This window comes from Rhincodon typus, unplaced genomic scaffold (assembly GCF_021869965.1).
Source record: "Rhincodon typus isolate 14 unplaced genomic scaffold, sRhiTyp1.1 hic_rhity00000841, whole genome shotgun sequence".
NCBI classification, from domain to species: Eukaryota; Metazoa; Chordata; class Chondrichthyes; order Orectolobiformes; family Rhincodontidae; genus Rhincodon; species Rhincodon typus.
The window spans coordinates 23949-42403 of record NW_025966479.1 but is presented as its reverse complement, the minus strand read 5'-3'; the positions used below and the strand labels follow the sequence as shown (position 1 = coordinate 42403).

The window sequence follows — 18455 nt, the reverse complement described above, 5'->3', positions numbered from 1 at the left end:
TGGCCTGGTTCATTACCCAGTACCAAATCCAATGTGGCCTCGCCTCTTGTTGGCCTATCTACATACTGTGTCAGGAAACCCTCCTGCACACATTGGACAAAAACTGACCCATCTGAAGTACTCGAACTATAGCGTTTCCAGTCAATATTTGGAAAGTTAAAGTCCCCCATAACAACTACCCTGTTACTTTCGCTCCTATCCAGAATCATCTTTGCAATCTTTTCCTCTACATCTCTGGAACTTTTCGGAGGCCTATAGAAAACTCCCAACAGGGTGACCTCTCCTTTCCTGGTTCTAACCTCAGCCCATACTACCTCAGTAGACGAGTTGTCATCAAACGTCCTTTCTGCCACGGTAATACTGTCCTTGACTAACAATGCCACACCTCCCCCTCTTTTACCATCTTCCCTGATCTTACTGAAACATCTAAACCCCGGAACCTGCAACAACCATTCCTGTCCCTGCTGTATCCATGTCTCCGAAATGGCTACAACATCGAAGTCCCAGGTACCAACCCATGCTGCAAGTTCACCCACCTTATTCCGGATGCTCCTGGCATTGAAGTAGACACACTTCAAACCACCTTCCTGCCTGCCGGTACACTCCTGCGACCTTGAAACCTTATTTATGACCTCACTACTCTCAACCTCCTGTACACTGGAGCTACAATTCAGGTTCCCACCCCTCTGTTGAATTAGTTTAAACCCTCCCGAAGAGTATTAGCAAATTTCCCCCCCAGGATATTGGTACCCCTCTGGTTCAGGTGTAGACCATCCCGTTTGTAGAGGTCCCACCTACCCCAGAATGAGCCCCAATTATCCAGGTATCTGAATCCCTCCCTCCTGCACCATCCCTGTAGCCACGTGTTCAACTGCTCTCTCTCTCTATTCCTCGCCTCGCTAGCACGTGGCACGGGTAACAAACCAGAGATAACAACTCTGTTTGTTCTAGCTCTAAGCTTCCACCCTAGCTCCTTGAATTTCTGCCTTACGTCCCCATCCCTTTTCCTACCTATGTCGTTGGTGCCTATGTGGACCACGACTTGGGGCTGCTCCCCCTCCCCTTTAAGGATCCCGAAAACACGATCTGAGACATCACGGACCCTGGCACCTGGGAGGCAACACACCAACCGCGAGTCTCTCTCGTTCCCACAGAATCTCCTATCTGTCCCCCTAACTATGGAGTCCCCAATGACTAATGCTCTCCTCCTCTCCCCGCTTCCCTTCTGAGCAACAGGGACAGACTCTGGGCCAGAGACCTGTACCCCATGGCTTACCCCTGGTAAGTCGTCCCCCGCAACAGTATCCAAAACAGTATACTTGTTTTTGAGGGGAATGGCCACAGGGGATCCCTGCACTGTCTGCCTGTTCCCTTTCCGTCCCCTGACTGTAACCCGTCTACTTTTTTCCTGTACCTGAGGTGTGACTACCTCCCCGTAACTCCTCTCAATTACCCCCTCAGCCTCCCGAATGATCCGAAGTTCATCCAGCTCCAGCTCCAGTTCCCAAACACGGTTTCCGAGGAGCTGGAGTTGGGTGCACTTCCCGCAGATGAAGTCAGTGGGGACACTAGTGGTGACCCTTACCTCCCACATTCTACAGGAGGAGCATACAACTGCCCTAACATCCATTCCCACTGTTCTGAATTCCCAAACAGACAAATTTAAAAAAAAAAAAAATACCAGTAGCCTTACCAAATCAGCGCTCAGAACCTTTTTTTTTGGTTAGAGGAGGAGGATGGGTGGGAGACACTACCTAGGTAGTGTTTCGGGTAAAGCAACCGCCCAAATATATTACCTCACTTAGTCCAAAAATGGAGTCACGCGAGGTAAGACTTTTATAATCGAAAAGCTCAGTTTCCCACGCTGCCCTCGTGCTTCCTCCCGGACTCCCGCCACTGAAACAACTGAACGTTTCTCTTCTTTCATGATCTGCACAATAAGGTCAGAAATTTTGGATGCTAATAATGCGCGTGGAGTCTTCGTGATTGATTTTAAATTGTGCGTGACTTGTACGGCATTGCATCTTTTAATTTTTCAAAGTTTGTAAGTACTCTTGAGTAATTTGCATTCAGATTTTGATATTGTATCTAACTCTGCTATTGTGCCCTTTTTTGACTATAAAACTGGAAAAATGACCTTGGAAACTCTTTGTTAACCTGCCAGTTGAAAGATTTTCCACCAAGTTTCCTATTAGGAAGGAGAAGCAGGGTTTACTTTTTTTCCCCTGAAACTGCTTGTCTCTGTTCAAAAGTTTAATCCAGGGGCTTTAAAATTAGCTAAACACTTTACTGTGGAATAGCCAAGAGGAAGTGAGTTCATTTGAATTTGTGGCTATGTTTTTAAATTATGCCCCATTTACCACAATACATTGCGGGGGGGGGAAGCCTTTCATGCCTGTGCCTGCCTTAATCATCCATGCGCTATCAGTAATTTTTCATTTTAATAACACTTTAATGTAAAATGATTTGAGCATATACTGTTCTCCTCTCAAATCATAAACTACTTCATTCTGAAAAAGCATTCATTTTAATTTTATTAACCTGTATTACATCACAACAAAAATAGACAGTGAGAGAGAAACTCAGGACGTCAGGCAGCACCTGTTGAGAGAAAAGCATAGTTAATATTTCAAATCCAGTTACCCTTAACATTAACTCTTTTTTTCTTCCTAGAAATGTTGCCAGACCTTCTCCAGCACTTTCTGCTTTTCATTCGGATTTCTAGCATCCACAGTTTTGTTTTATATTTGTACTACATTGCACTTCAGTGAAATATAAATACAAGATATTCTTACAAACTAACTTTATCTAAATGGGTGTTGTGTATTGACTGACCAGTAATTTTCATGCAAGTATATTGTATCTAATTTTGCAGCTTTATTAGGTTCTCTGTCAAGTGGATTACCAAACGCAGTGGGTGCAGTTGGAAGTGGTCCGCAAGGTACATCCACCAATTCAAACCCTATCGATCCCAGCTCAATGCAGAGAGCGTATGCCGCACTTGGACTGCCCTATGGTAATCAGCCACAAGCGCAGCCGCAGCCTCAGGTACAAGGCCAACAGCCAACACAGCCTCAAGTCCACCAGTCAATGAGGCCTAATCCATTGGGTAAGAACGGTGATGGATTGTCAGTTGCATGGCTTCACCAAAAGGGCAAAATTGAGAGTATGTGAAAGCATATTTTTCCTCAGTTATACTAGGGTCTGCAACACTTTGGTCATATCTTCTGACGATTTTACTTTAATGGGGATACCTTGTAATATACAGTGAGAAACTGGTTTGTTTCTCCATTTTTAAATTGCTCTCTATCCTCGTTCTACATATACCAAAAACTGGCACAGTGCACTCTTTTTATTCATTCATAGGATATGGACCTTGCTGGCAAGGCCTGCTATTATTATCATTCCCCAGATCCCTTTGAGAAGTAATGGTAAGCCATCTCCTTGAATCATTGAAGTCCATGTGGGAAGATACTTCTATAGTACTGTTAAGTAAGCAGTTCCAGAAATTTGACCCAGGCACAGCTGATTTGTATTTCTGAATGTGAGAGACTTGGGGGAGAATTTACAGCTGTTGGTACTTCTATGCGTTTGCTACACTTGTTCTAGGTTGCAGTTGTTTTAGATTTTGAAAGTGCTGTTGAAGGAGTGTTCACGAATTGCTGCATTGCACCTTTTACGTGGTATACATTCCTGCGACTGAGTGCTGTTGAAGAATTAGATGCTGGTCAAGACGATTGCTTTGTCTTCTAGATGATACGTGATAGAAGTCATGTGCTTGGTAGGCATTGTTGAATAAGCTTGACCAGTTACTTCAATACATCTTTGAGATGCTACACATGCTGAACCAGTAGTGAATGGATTGCCAATCAAGCAAGATGCTGTGTCCGGGATGGTGTTGAGCTTGAGTGCTGTTGCGGCTGTACTCATCCAGGCGAGTGGGCGATATTCCATCATGCTTGTCAGTTGTGCCTTATAAATTGTAGAAAGATTTTGGGGGAGTCAGGAAGTGAGTTACTCATTCCAGAATTCCTAATCTGGTCTTGTAGCTGCATTATTTATATGGCTTGACCAGTTCTGTTTCCGATCAATGGTTAAATCCTATCTCCACTCCACCCACCCACCCCACCCCCAAAAAAATATAAACTTATTTGGGGGGTGTGGGTGTTGCTGGCAGTCCAGCATTTATTGCTCAACCCTAGTTGCCCTTGAGAAGGTGGTTGTGAGCTGCCTTCTTGAACTGTAACAATCCACCTGCTGTGAGTTGACCCACAATGCTATAAGGGAGGGAATTCCAGGATTTTGACATAGCAGTGGTGAAGGAATGGCGATATATTCCACGTCAGGGTGGCGAGTAGTTTGAAGAGGAAATTGATGGTGGCGGTGTTCCCATGTATCTGCTGACCATGTCTTCCTAGCTGGAAGTGGTCATGGGTTTAGAAGGTGCTGTCTAAGGATCTTTGATGAATTTCTACAGTGCATCTTGCGAATAGTACACACTACTATTGAGTATCAGGGATGGAGGGATTGGATTCGTGTCGATGTGGTGCCAATCAAGCAGGCTGTTTAGTCCTGGATGGTGTCAAGTCTCTTGAGTGTTGTTGGAGCTGCACCCACCCAGGCAAGTGGGGAGTTTTCCATCACAATCCTGATTTGTGCTTTATAGATGGTGGACAGGCTTTGGAGGGAGTCAGGAGGTAGTTACTCGCTACAGTATTCCTAGCCTTTCACCTGCTGTTGTAGCCACTGTGTTTATGTGGCAAGTCCAGTTGAGTTTCTGGTCAATGGTAACCCCCCCCAGGATGTTGCTAATAGGGAGTCAGTGATGGTAACACCATCGAATGTCCATGTTTTGAGCCAAGGCTGTAATGAGGTAGGGAGCTGAGTAGTCCTAGCGGAACCCAAACCAGGCATCACTGAGCAGGTTATTGTTGAGCAGGTGCTGCTTGATAGCACTATTGATGCACCTTCCATCACTATACCTTCCATGATCGAGAGTAGACTGATGAGGCAGCAATTGACCGAGTTGGATTTGTACTGCTTCTTATGTACAGCATATACCTGGCAATTTTCCACATTGTCAGGTGTATGCCAGTGTTGTAAGTATCCTGAAAGAGCTTGGCTGGAGGAGCAGCAAGTTCTGGAACACTCCTTCAGTACTATTGCTGGAAAATTGTCGGGGCCCATAGCCTTTGCAGTATCCACTGTCTTCAACTTTGTGTTGACATCAGATGGGGTGAATCGAATTGGCTGAAGACTGGCATCTATAATGTTGGAGACTGCTGGAGGAGGCCGAGATGGATCATCCACTTGATATTTCTGGTTGAAGATTTCTGAATTCTTCAGCCTTACCTTTTGCACTGATGCGCTAGGCTCTTCCAAAATTGAGGATTGGGATATTTGTGGAGTGTCCTTGTCTAATGATTTGTTTAATTGTCCACCACTATTCAAGACTGGACTACAGAGCTTAGATCTAGTCTGTTGGTTGCGGAATCACTTAGCTCTGTCTATCACTTGCTGCTTATGCTGTTTGGCATGCACATAGTCCTGTTTTGTAGCTCCACCAGGTTGACAGCTCATCTTCAGGTGTGCCTGGTGCTGTTTCTGGCATGCCCTCTTGCATTCTCCATTGAACCAGGGTTGATCCCTGGCTGGATGGTAATGGTTGAGTGAGGATATGCTGGGCCATGAGATTGCACATTGTGCTGGAGTATGATTCTGCTGCTGTTGATCGCTCACAGTGCCTCATGTGTGTCCAGTCTTGAGTTGCTAGATCTGTTCCAAATCTGTCCCATTTAGCGTGGTGATAGTACCACACAACACGATGGAGGGTATTCTCAATGTGAAGGCGGGACTCTGTCTCCACAAGGACTGTGCAGTGGTCTCTCTTATTGATGCTGTCATGGACAGATGCATCTGTGGCCAGCAGATTGGTTGGGAGAGGTCAAGTATACTTTGGCCTTTTGTTGATTCCCTCAACACCTGCTGCAGACCCAGTCTAGCAGCTATGTCCTTTAAAACCCAACCAGCTTGATCTGTAGTACTGCTCTGAGCTAGTCTTCCAGCATACGTTCTGCGCCTTACCACCGTCTGTGCTTCCTTCAAGTGTTGTTCAACATGGAAGAGTATTGATTCATCACCCAAAGGATGGTATGTGGTAATCAGCTGAGGAGTCCAGTGCATCTCTCTCCCAACTGTATACAACTGTGCCTGACACTTCTGCAGCACAGATGTTGTTTGCAACTTAGCAGCCAAAATCTAAAAGTTATCCAGCTGTTGCTGCATGCAGGAAAAGATTACCTCGTTTTCTGAGGCATGTGGATGGAACTGATTTTATAATGGAGGAAAGATTATCGTGCTTGTCAACACTGGCTCAATCCTTGCCAGTCTACCACTTGCAGATGCATCTTTTCATAACAGTACAGCAAAATCTGGGCATCACTTTGAGGATACTTCTATCATGATTTGTGGAATAAGCTAAATTCAGAATACATCAACAAGCTCAACACTATGCAACCATTTGGTGCTTTGGACCATTAGCAACAGCAGACTTAATGTTTAGTGCAATCGATAACGTCATGACATAGGATATCCCTCACTCTACCCTTACAGTCAAGTCTGGGGTCCAACGCTGACTGTAGGATAACATGTCTGAGGCAACACCATATAGATTGAAAATGAGTTATCAGCCTGGTAAAGCTTCAGCATGGAACTACGTGCATGTTAAACAGCAGAATCCATATGCTATTAAAAAAAGCCATGTAAGCCAATTATAACAGATCTGATTTAAAAACTCATGGAGACTCAACAGTCACGAATAGTGGTGGAGAATTAAACGCTGAATTGGAAGAGGAGGCTCCACAAATATCCCTATCTCTATCCTAATGCAGCAGACCCCAGCAACTGAATGCAACAGGCAAAGCTTAAGCACATGCAACCAGAAGTGCTAAGTGGATGTTCCGTTTCTGCCTTCTCCTGAGGTCTCCGTCTTCACAGATGTCAATTTTCAGTCAATTCAGTTGACTCAATGGTATCAAGAAATAAAAAAGACTTGCATTTATACAAAGTTTGACAGAATTAGGAGACATCTCAAAATGCATTTCGACCAATGTAGTGCTTTTGAAATACAGTTACTGTTGTAAGGTAGGGAACACAGCATACAACTTGCACATAGCAAGATGCAGTGACCTGTTTGAGGGATAAATATTAGCCAGGACATTAAGGATAACTGCATACCTCATTCAAAATAGTGCCTATATATATATGTACCCAAATAGGCAAATGGATCCTTGGTTTAATATCGCATTTGGCAAAACGGTGCATTTGACCGTGGAATACCCCCTTAGGCCTACATTGAAGTGTCAGCATTTTTTATGTGCTTAAACCCTGGCCTTGGACTTGTACCTGGAATCTTGTGAGTTGGGTAAGTGTGTTACCACTTGAGCCATGATCTAAGTATACTGGAACATCCAAGTCTATGAGCCCTGATAACGTCCTGGCTGTTCCAGTGAAGACTTGAGCTACAGAGCCAGTTGTGCCTCTGATCAATTCAGCCATGATGCTCGCCCCTCCCTGACAACTTAGAAAATTGCGATATATACCTTATCTAAAAATGAAAATGATGCATTCAAACTCATTACTGCCCCATCATTGTACTTTCAATCAAATTGATGGTAGAGATCATAGGCAGAGGTATTAAGCAGCATCTGATCACCAATAATTTGCTCATGAATGCTTGTTTTTGGGTTCTTTAAGGGCAACTCATTTCCAGATCAAATTCAAATCTTGGCTCAAACATGAATAAAAGACCAGAATTCTAGAGGTGTCATGAGATTGACTGCCCTTGATATCAAAACAGCATTTGACAGAATTAGGTATCAAAAGGAGCTGTAGGAGAATCAAAGTCAGGGAATTGAAGAAGATTCTCCACTGGTTAGAGTCAGCGGAAGATGGTTGTGCTTTTATGATGCTAATTATCATACCCTAAAGGCGTCGCTATACGAGTTTCAGGGTCGTGCCCTAGATCAGACATCTTCAGCTGTTTCATCAATGTCCTTCACTCCGTCATAAGGTCATAATTGAGAATGTTTGCTGATGATTAGACCATGTTCTGTGCCATTTGCAACTTTTCTGGCACTGAAACAGTCAGTTTCCAAATGCAGCAAGACCTGGACAGCACTCCGACTTGGACCCATGTTGTGATGGAATAGTTTCTGCTTGCTGGATGAGTGTAGCTCCAGCAATAATAGAAGATTGTGCCATCCAAGACCAGGAAGCCCACTTGATCGACATCTATTCTGCACCTTAAACTATTTACTCCCTCCACCACTGTGTACCATCTACAAGATGAACTGCGCCAACATTCTAAGCCACCTTTGAAATGCTTTCCAAACTTGCAATATCCCTATTACTAGAAACAGCACATAGGAACACCATCACATGCAAATTTCATCCAAGTTGCCCAGTGTTCTGACTTGGACCTATATTTCCATTCATTCACTGTTATTGTGCATTCACCTGGAACTCCTTTCCTAACGACTTTGGGTGTATTGACGGTGGATGGATTGCAGTAGTCAAGAAGACATCTCGCACCACTTTAAAGACAATTTGGGGATGGACAACAAATTTTGGCAGTGACACTCTCGTTCACATGAAGTAAAGAACAGGTCAGAGGCTGGAAGTTTTGCAGAAAGTAACTCAGCCCAGTGCAGTCTGGCAATTGTGTGTGCAACAAACAAGATACACTACAACAGCTCACTAAAGTTCTTTGAAAATCTCAATCTTTGCCATCTGCTAATGACAAGGGCAGCAGGCTCATGGGAGTTCCATCACACTTACGTTCCTCTCCAAGTTGCACAGTATCTGATCCTGGCAGCATATCACCTTTTCTTGTTCCCCTCTGGTTCAATATCCTGAAGCTCCCCATCAAACAGCATTGTGAAAGTCCCTTTATCACAAAGACAATGGCAGTTCAAGGAAGTACATCATTATCACCTGCTCAAGTACAGTTAGGAATGTTTAATAATGGTGATGCCCACATCCTATGACCACACATAATTTTGGGGAAAAAGTGCTAAAGGGTTTTAGGCTCAGGACACTGTCTTGTAACTGAAATGGTGAGCCTCCCAACAACTTCAACATTCTTTCTTTGTGCTAGATATGACTTCAGGCAGAGGAGTGTTTTCCCCTGAGCCCTTGAATCCTATTGATTTCCAATTGCTATTTCTTTTTGATGCCAAATCGATTTCAAGGTGTTGCAACATGATCACAGACAGCCAAATCAAATCAGTCTCCCTATCTCCATATTCGCAACACAGTAAAATTAAAATTCTCAATGATCCTTCAAATTGCCCAATGGTTCCTAACTTTTTAAGCAATAAATACCAGACATTGTGAATAACTGGCACCAAGCACCAAGATTGTAGCTTAACAAAACACTTAACAGTTTATTAATATTCCAGTAGCTTTAGCAGGGCAAAGTTAAGCAACTAGGTAATCTCATTAATATCTATGATTTAAGTCCAATCCTCTTCGATTCTAGCCCCAACTCCCTCAAAGACTAACAGACAGACAGACAAACAGACACAGTTAAGAGATAAATAAATGGAATGTAACTAGCCAGTTAATTTAAACAGATCCATAACATCACAGCTGCATGGGATTGTATTTTGCTTGATTTCTGAAGACATTGATGCATGCAAATATCTTTTAGTAGGTTCTGAGGAGTATTTACTTAGTACTTATAACTGAGATGCTATCCTCCAAAGTTTCAATAAGTTGATAATGAGAGGATAACCAGGGAGCAGTGAAGCCTTTGTTCTGTAGCCTTCGCTGCCACAATCCTTCTGAGTTAAATACAGTGCAAAAACCATTTCAAGCTTTGGTTTCACTTTCTGATTTTTTTTTTCAGTATTTACCTCTTTAGACTGATTGGCATCATACTTCCCTATGAGACCCAAGTTAATATTCAAAAATCTGCCATCTGTTTGAGCAGAATGCATCTCCAGAACTAAAATATCTATAGAGTACTTTGAACAAAAATCAACCTGAAATTAACTTCAGGCCTCACCTGATAAGCAAATATCAGTTTTTTGTTCTTCTATTTTTAAAACAAGCTGAACCTCACTGTCCAAAGGCTCTCGGCTCACAGTTCACTGCTCCAAACCAAAAAGATGAAATAAAAATAAAAATAATGATGGCCTCAACAAAGGGCTGTTCTGTCCAAGTTGCTCTTGTGTAATGATGACTGGATCCAAGTTGTCTTGGCAGACTCAGTCTCTATGTTGGAAGCATAAAAGTACAGACCAGCAAAAAAGAAGTTCTGTATGCTTTTTGATCCCCTGCCACTTGATTTGGTTTCCACTGTAAGCAAATGCAGAAATTACACGACAATGAATCTTTGGCAGCAGTTTTGGAACTCTGTTGGGCAAAGATGTATGTAGAAAAGTAAGAAGCAAATCTGAGAGAGTATCTGTTTTCAACACCATTTTAAAAATTCTCTTGCCTGACTTGCGTTGATCATTTTCCAATTGAGGAGAGAATACTTTGTCAGTGTTTCCTTCACGACCAGCCAGTAGTCCACGAAGGAGGGCAGGCTGTGGACACTTGCCAAAGGTTCTGTGATATCATTAATTTGGAAAAAAAAGTCTCTGTTTGTCGGAAAACATACTCATAATAACTGACAGAGTAAGGGCTGGTTTTCTGTCCTGTGATTTCCCTCCCCTGGGTTGTTTATATCACATGCCATCTAATCGCCAAAGTTGCAAGATGAATCTATCCATCATATAACAGGCTGTCTGTGTCAGGAAGCTGTCTGAATGAACAAATTATTTTTACACTTTAAATTAACACAGAGTTCCAATTTGAAACTTTTTTTGTTTCCAATGATGAGTTTATTCCTCCAAAAAATATTGTGATTTGTATGTTGGGATGACAGTAGTAGGATATAACTGAAAAGTTAAAGCTTTGGATTATGAATTGGCTCATTTTACTGACCATTACTTTCTCTCAGCAGCTACAAACCAGATGAATGTGGTAGGAGGGATGGGAGTTCCAACCCCTGATCAATCAAACTTGATGTCTGACTCTGCTCTTCCACCTTCCCTCAGTACACCAAAGTAAGAAATTTTCATTCTTCAAAAACTTGTAGCAGCATAATTTTTGTTTTTCTGGTTTGTCATTCTGTATTGCAGTCAGCATAGAAAATATGAGCTGGATCTGCAAAGTTCCATGTTTGACTGGCCTCTGCTGTGTACTGTCCTGTGGTCTCTGATGCGTAGCCTCTGTTACCACATGCTGTTTTTTGCGCTGCCTTCTCCCTCCATTGCCACTTCCACGTGCGCACTTGCTTTGCCCTCCCCAGCCCCACATTCCCTCTTCCTCTTCCCCCACCTCTATAATCGTTCTGCCTCTCCTCCCCACATTCTCTGGCACCACCTCTCCTCCACACTGGCACTTGCTGTCTTGTTTTTGTCTCTTAACCCAACCCTACTCCCTCTCTTGTTTTCCCTGTCCTCAGTACTCCACAAACCCACCCCTGCACCTTGTCCCTCTCTTTACTTTCACATCCTGTCTCGCCCCCACCCCCCTCTATATTTATCTCTTTGTGCCTCTCCCCCAACCCCATCCTCTCTCTCACTCTCTCACCTCCAGCCCACGTGCCCACACTCATTCCTTTTTAAGATACTTCCTAACATTTACCATTTTGAACAAGATTTTAACCACCTGTCAAGGTAGCTGTTTGTGTAATTAATTCAATTTGTTTCATAATTACTCCTGTATCGAATAAGCTTAGTTTGTCTCCATGAATTCTTTTTGTATGAAAGGACAGGTCTTGCCCAAGTCACCTGTTGAATACAGTAATGTTATTGCTGGAAACAAATTTTCAGCGTCTTAGAATGTATCTGCATAGCTGTTTATTCATTGTTTTATCTTTTGGATTCAGATTAGTTGAACAGTTAATTTGTAATTCTTAGTTATAGAATTTTGTTTGAATTTTGGAATGCTGAACAAAATTTTCCATGTAAAAACTTCAAGACTTAACCATTCATTTCAAATGAATATCTCTATTGATCGAAATGGAGGTTGAGAGACCAATCAATATAACCTCATTGTTGAGAAACCTTTTAGAGAGACGATAAAATTAGTCACTTGGACAAGTGTGGGTTAATTAAGGAAACCGGGTACATATTAGTTAAAAGCAAATTTTGTTACAGTGACTTGATTGAGGTTTTGAGATAACAGAAGATTGATGAGGGTAAAGTAGTAGTGCTGTATTTGGGCTTTCAAAGGGCATGTGATAAATTGCCACACAACAGCCTTGTCAACAAAATTGTGACACATGGAATAAAAGGGCCAGTGGTGATATGATACAAAGCTGATTGAATGACAAAAAAAAGTTTAAATAATACTTAGTAATTCAGGTGCTGTTGGCTTGTGTACTGGAGGAAAGAATACAAAGAATCAGTACCAGGACCACTAATTTTCTTGATATATATTAGAAGCTTGGCCTTTGGGTACAGGACATAATTTCAAAATTTGAAATAGTGGTAGATTCCAGGGAACATGGATAGGCTGGTGGAATGGGATAGGCTGGACACATGACACATCAAATTTAGTTAATCAAAGTTTAGTATGAAGAACATAAAGAGGCAGTATAAACTGAAGAATATAATTCTAAAGGACCTGGAGGTATACGTGCACAATTGTTGAAAGGAGCAAGGCAGGGTTAGAAGGTGGTTACAAAGGCATATGGGATTCAGGCTTTACGAATCGAGGCATACAGCACAAAAACAAGGAAGTTATGAGAACTTTAAACTCAAATGAGTATTGTGTCTAATATGTCACGGCACTTGAGACAAATTGTCAAGATTTATGAGGGTAGTTCCAGAGGTGAGGGACTTCAAATATGAGGATAGATACAAGAAGCAGGTCATGTTTTCCTTGGAGAAAGAAGGTTTAGAGGAGATTTGATAACAGCATTCAAAATCGTGGGACTGGCGAGAGCAGATAGAGACAAAGTATCTCTCATTGACAGAAGGATTCAGAAGCAATAAGACATGACTTTCAGGTGAGAGATAAAATCAAAGATGCCTGAGAGAACATTTTTCACATAGTGAGCAGTTAGGATCTGAAATGGTCTGAATGATAGCTTGATGGAAGTTGAATGTGCACTGGAAGAGGAAAAAAAATTGTAAAATGATAGTCAAAGTTCTGGAGCCTAACTGAATTTCTGTTGGAGCTGGTGCACACTGAGCAGGTTGAATGGCCTCCTGTGCTGTAACCATTCTAAGATTCTAAAGATTGAATTTTATAAACTGCAATGTCATTGAATTCCTTTTAAATAACACCTATCTCCGTACTTTCTTTAAGTCAAATGATGAGCGACGGCACAAATGTTGGTAACATTAGCACGTTGCCGACTGCAGCACCTTCCACTAGTGCTGTACGAAAACCGTGGCATGAACATGTAACTCAGGATCTACGCAATCACCTGGTTCATAAGCTGTAAGTATTAAAATTAAAAATGTTCAAGAAATCCCTTGTTCACAATACAAGTGTTCTCAATGACTGCAATACTATGACTCTAATCCTTCTCTTGCGAGTTCATCAATTTGCATGCAAATGACAGGCTTCTTTCAGAGTGGGGGCAGTTGTAAGGCTGAAGTTGTAGCCAGACTGAATTAAATAAGTAAATTTATCTGAGTAGTGTATAACATGTATGTAAAATATAAATTAAAAGTGGTTGTGTGAAAACCCTGATTTAAAATCTCCAGCAGAAACATTGTTGAGTGTTAAATACATGGCAATACAGCAACTATTTTCATGACCAATGTTCAAGTAGCATAGTCATTTATATATGGTGGAACTTTGAATATTTATAGTTGAGATGTTAAACCAATGGCCCTGGCTATCCTCAATAATAAATAAAAGCAGAAAATGCAGAAGAAACTCAGCAGTTTGGCAGCATCTGTGGAGCGAGAAGCAGAGCTAATGTTTATGCCTGATATGACTCTCCTTTTAGAACCATCTACCTTCAATCTTCAGGTTGAAAGGACAAAGAATCACATGGAACTATTTCAAGAAGTTCTCGTCAGTCTCCTAACCTATATTTACCTCTGAACCAATATCAATAAAAGATTATCTTGTGGTGGGAGATTGCTGTGTGCATATTGGCTGCTGCATTTCCTACCTTGTAATTTGAAAAGCATTTGGGAACTTGTAAAAGGTGAAATAAATATGTTTCTTTCATGGTTAAGTAGATTATTCATCTCTATGCCCTATTTTTACAGTGTGCAAGCCATATTTCCAACCCCTGACCCAGCAGCACTGAAGGATCGTCGCATGGAAAACCTTGTGGCATATGCTCGGAAAGTGGAAGGAGATATGTATGAATCTGCTAACAGCAGGGTATGTAGTCTTGTGAAAATGAACTTTGCCACTTCTTACATCAGCACAGACTCTTTATGCTGTCATTAAATGTCACGTTTTGAAATAAGAAAGAAAGCTGCATAGGCAAAAAATATGAACTCAACAGATGTACAGCTGGTCTATCAATATCAAGAAAGTGCTTAATGTTTCAGTTGGTGAATGTCAATAAAAGATTTTTGCCTGAAGCAATATTACTCATTAGATAATAAAGGGTCTGCCATAGGTTTCCAGTTTGTAAATAACATGGGGTGCCCACCTAAGGCTAAGCAATATGCTCTAATAACAAAGAGCATAGTTTTATGAAATGTATAAGCGCATTACATATAACTGGTCTGAGGACCAAGAGCTGGAGGGTCTTGTCCTTCAATTAAGTGGCCAGTACTCTGCTGTATTGAGCAGAAGTGTTTATCACAATGAGCAACATTAGTGGAATTCTCTGCTGCATTTTTGATGGGATTTGCCCACACATTCATTGGAATTGGTCATGATTGGGCTAGCCTTTGAATAGCTGACATAATTATGTTTCATTGGAATCGCGTACCTACTGGAAGTGTTGTTCAGTGTATGGTATTGAACTTCAGTTTAAAAAACAGAAAGAAGAAAGTATTATTTGAATGGTGATATGTTAGGAAGTGTGGATGCACAAAGAGATCTGGGTGTCCTTGTACACCAGTCAATGAAAGTAGATGGGCAGGTGCAACAAGCAGTTAGGAAGATAAATGGTATATTGACCTTCATTGCAAGAGGATTTGAGTTCTGAAATAGGAATGTCTTAATGAAGTCGTATACAGGCCCAGGAATATTGTGTACAGTTTTGATTTTCCTATCTAAGAAAAGATACATTTGCCATAGAGGGAGTGCACTGGAGGATCATAAGGAAGATATCAGGGATGACGGGATTGTCTGATGAGGAGAGATTGGCTTGACTTGGCCTGTATTCACTAGAGTTTAGAAGGGCATCTGATTGCAATGTTAAAATTTCGAACAGGCTGGTCAGGCTAGATTCAGGGGAGGAAGATTTCCCTGGTTGGTGGAGTCTAGAACCGGGGGCAGGGTGTGAGGTTGACCATTTAAGACTGAAATGAGGAAATATTTCTTCACTCAAAGGATAGTGAATCCATAGAATTCTCTACTACAGAAAGTTATGGTGAGTGAATATTTTCAAGAGAGATAAATTTCGACTTTTTAAAGACATCAAGGGGTATTGGAAGAAAGCGGAATTGTATTAAGTGAAATTGGGGATCAGTCATAATTCTATTGAAGGCCTGCTCCTGCTGCTGTTTCTGCAAGCCATGGTTTATTCCAGAATGATTGCTTCTGTACTGTGTCCTGAAGACTTATGTTGTTTTAATCTTTTTAAGTTTTCTTCTTGATTAAATATAGTACTGAGGAGCAAATGATTGTTCAGAACTTGTTGTATACCATGGCTAATTAGTTGCCTATGGTGAGTGGAAGTAATTCCTTCCTCCCTAAAACTATTTTAGGTTGTTTGTGTGAAAATGTGTTTGACATTTGCTTTATTTTCAACCCCCTACCCCACCCTACACATGCTGACAAAATGTACACAATTTGGCAGTAGAGAGTAAGTTAGATTCATTTTGTTAAAGGTAAGTATTTTGCAGTGCTTGGTAGAATCTTAAATTATCTTTTTTAAATCCTAAAGTTGTAACACATACAAAATTTCCCCTTTTTAAAATAACAAAACACACCGCTTGCTGCTATGTTGAATTACATGAATTAACATTCCAGTCAGTGGCAGCTATGGAAATGGGAGCATTGAAAGCTCTTGTCACTTTACTAAACATGCTTTTGAAGCATTCACAAGTGGTTTCATTTTAATTCTGATAAACAAGCATTATGAGGTTCAGAAATGTGATGAATCAATGAGCAATTGAATTCATAGTGAATGCAAAATATGAAAATTTGAAATTAAGCCAAAAACTGATTGATACACTCACCAAATCAAGAGAGCTTCAGAGTGAGCGGCATGATGGTTCGCTGGAGGTTCCTGAACTGAAAGGGGGGTTGGGGGTTGGCCTTTGAGAATATATTGAGTATTTCATAGAATTTAGGAAAATAAATGCTGATCTCATTGAAATATGCAGGGCTTCACAAGGTAGATGTTGGAAAATAGTTTCCTCTGGTTGAGTCCAGAACTAGTGGTATGGTCTTGGGTAAGAGATTGGTAATTTAGGGCTGACATAGGGAAAATCTTCACTCAAGGAAAAGTGAATCCTTGGAATTCTTTGCCCTATAAACCATGGAAGCTCAGTTGTTGGGTATTTGCAAGGTTGAAAATTTTAAAAACCAAAAGGACTGCGGATGCTGTAAATCAGGAACAAAAACAGAAGTTGCTGGAAAAGCTCAGCCGGTCTGGCAGCATCTGTGAAGAAAAAATCAGAGTTAACATTTTGGGTCCAGTTACCCTTCCTCAACTCGAGCAAGTGCAAAGTTAGACCTGGACATCCTAGTTCAGATGTAGGATTCCCACCACTGCACAAGAACCCTTCTGAAACAATTCAAGCAACTTGTCAATTACTTTAAGAGAGAAAATTATGATGTACATCTTCAGAGTACATTGTATTCAGATGGGATAATTTGTATTAATTTTAAATGATGCTAGTTCATTTAAATCTGGAATTGATGACCTTGGGTTTGGGTGTTCCAGGATTTATCAGAAATCTTGATTTTGCAGTGTGATATTTCATCAGTTTCCCCTCAAACGTTTACTTCCAATTTAAAAAAGAAACAAATGCACTTATTATTAAACACGAGATGCTGCTGAAAATCTGACATTCAGGCTGAAAATTGTGGAAGTACAAAACAAGTCAATCAATAGATGAATTACTAGAGATTGTTTAATGGAATAGTTCTGATTCAGTGTTTCCATCTGAACCAATAATCTTCCTTTTTCAGATGTTGCCTGACCTGTTGTGTATCACCACCATTTTCTTGCTTTATTCTTAATTTTGTTAAACTGGTTTTCAGTATTTAATGGATTAACCTGATTAGATCCACATACTTCTGGAGCAAGCAAAAGTCCAAAAAGCTTTGAGATGCATCAAATGCCATTAATAGGATTTTTCCATAAAATAAATGAGGCAACTCTGAGAAAGACATATTAATGTCATCTTTCCACCCGTTGGCCAATTTTCTCTTGTTTCCTCTCCATAAGGGTCTCATTTTGGGATATGATTCTACACATTCCTTGAGCTCAGGTGCTCATTCTTCCTCCATGATCTTAAACTGAATGTCAGGCTAATTGAACCCAGTGACTATCAAACCAAATTCCTAATTAGACTGATCTGCACTTTGTAGTGCAATAGTTATGCCCCTGACTCTGGGCCAGGTGGTCTGCGTTCAGGTCCCATTGTAGAACATGATGGCTATGGAAGTGTGTCATAACATCCAAACATGCTGATTAAAAATGAAAATATTTCCATCACTCCCCACATGACCAAACGACCCTGGAATTGTTGATGGTAACTGTCAAGTCTCTACAGATGTAAAAACAGAAATTGCTGAAGAAACACAGCATGTCTAGCAGTATTTGTGGAGAGAAGGCAGAGTCAGCATTTCAGTTCCAGCGACCCTCCTTCAGGTGTCTCTGAGGTGAAGTCAGCTCAGTAGAAGCCAGGAATTGAAAAAAATAACTCCCTGATATTTATGGCCTTCGACTGAAATCTTCTGGAGTTGCCTCTCATGTATCCCTGTCATATATTGATTATAAAAGAAAAATAAAGACTGAGTCTTCAGAAAATACAGTAAATCTTTGCAGAATCTTAGCTTTATTTTGCATGTTATGTGTTGTTCTCAATAAAGGGCATCTTATCATTTTTGAAAATTTGATACTGTGGAGGGAAGCAATAAAAGAGTATTGGGATTGCCACTGTTTATTAGATGCTCTGAATTGTTTCTCTATAAGTGAGATGCGCACAAATAATGTGCAGTTATGTTAGAGACCACAGGTGCTGTACTCTATTTTTTAACATTTTATTCATCTTGTTAAAATGAAACTGGTAATT

The 18455-nt window shown here is 41.0% G+C and overlaps 1 protein-coding gene across 1 annotated transcript in view; it reads left to right on the top strand.

Annotated features, from left to right (window-relative positions):
* Positions 1-2875: 2875 nt before the first annotated feature.
* LOC109916767 (CREB-binding protein-like) overlaps positions 2876-18455 on the top strand; it is a gene marked incomplete at both ends in the record, with an annotated part of 39433 nt that continues 23853 nt past the window's right edge. Inside the window, 4 exons of the mRNA XM_048592226.1 lie at positions 2876-3109; positions 11015-11117; positions 13372-13506; positions 14292-14409. Coding sequence (XP_048448183.1) covers positions 2876-3109; positions 11015-11117; positions 13372-13506; positions 14292-14409 — 590 coding nt within the window. The remainder of the gene's footprint in view (positions 3110-11014; positions 11118-13371; positions 13507-14291; positions 14410-18455) is intronic.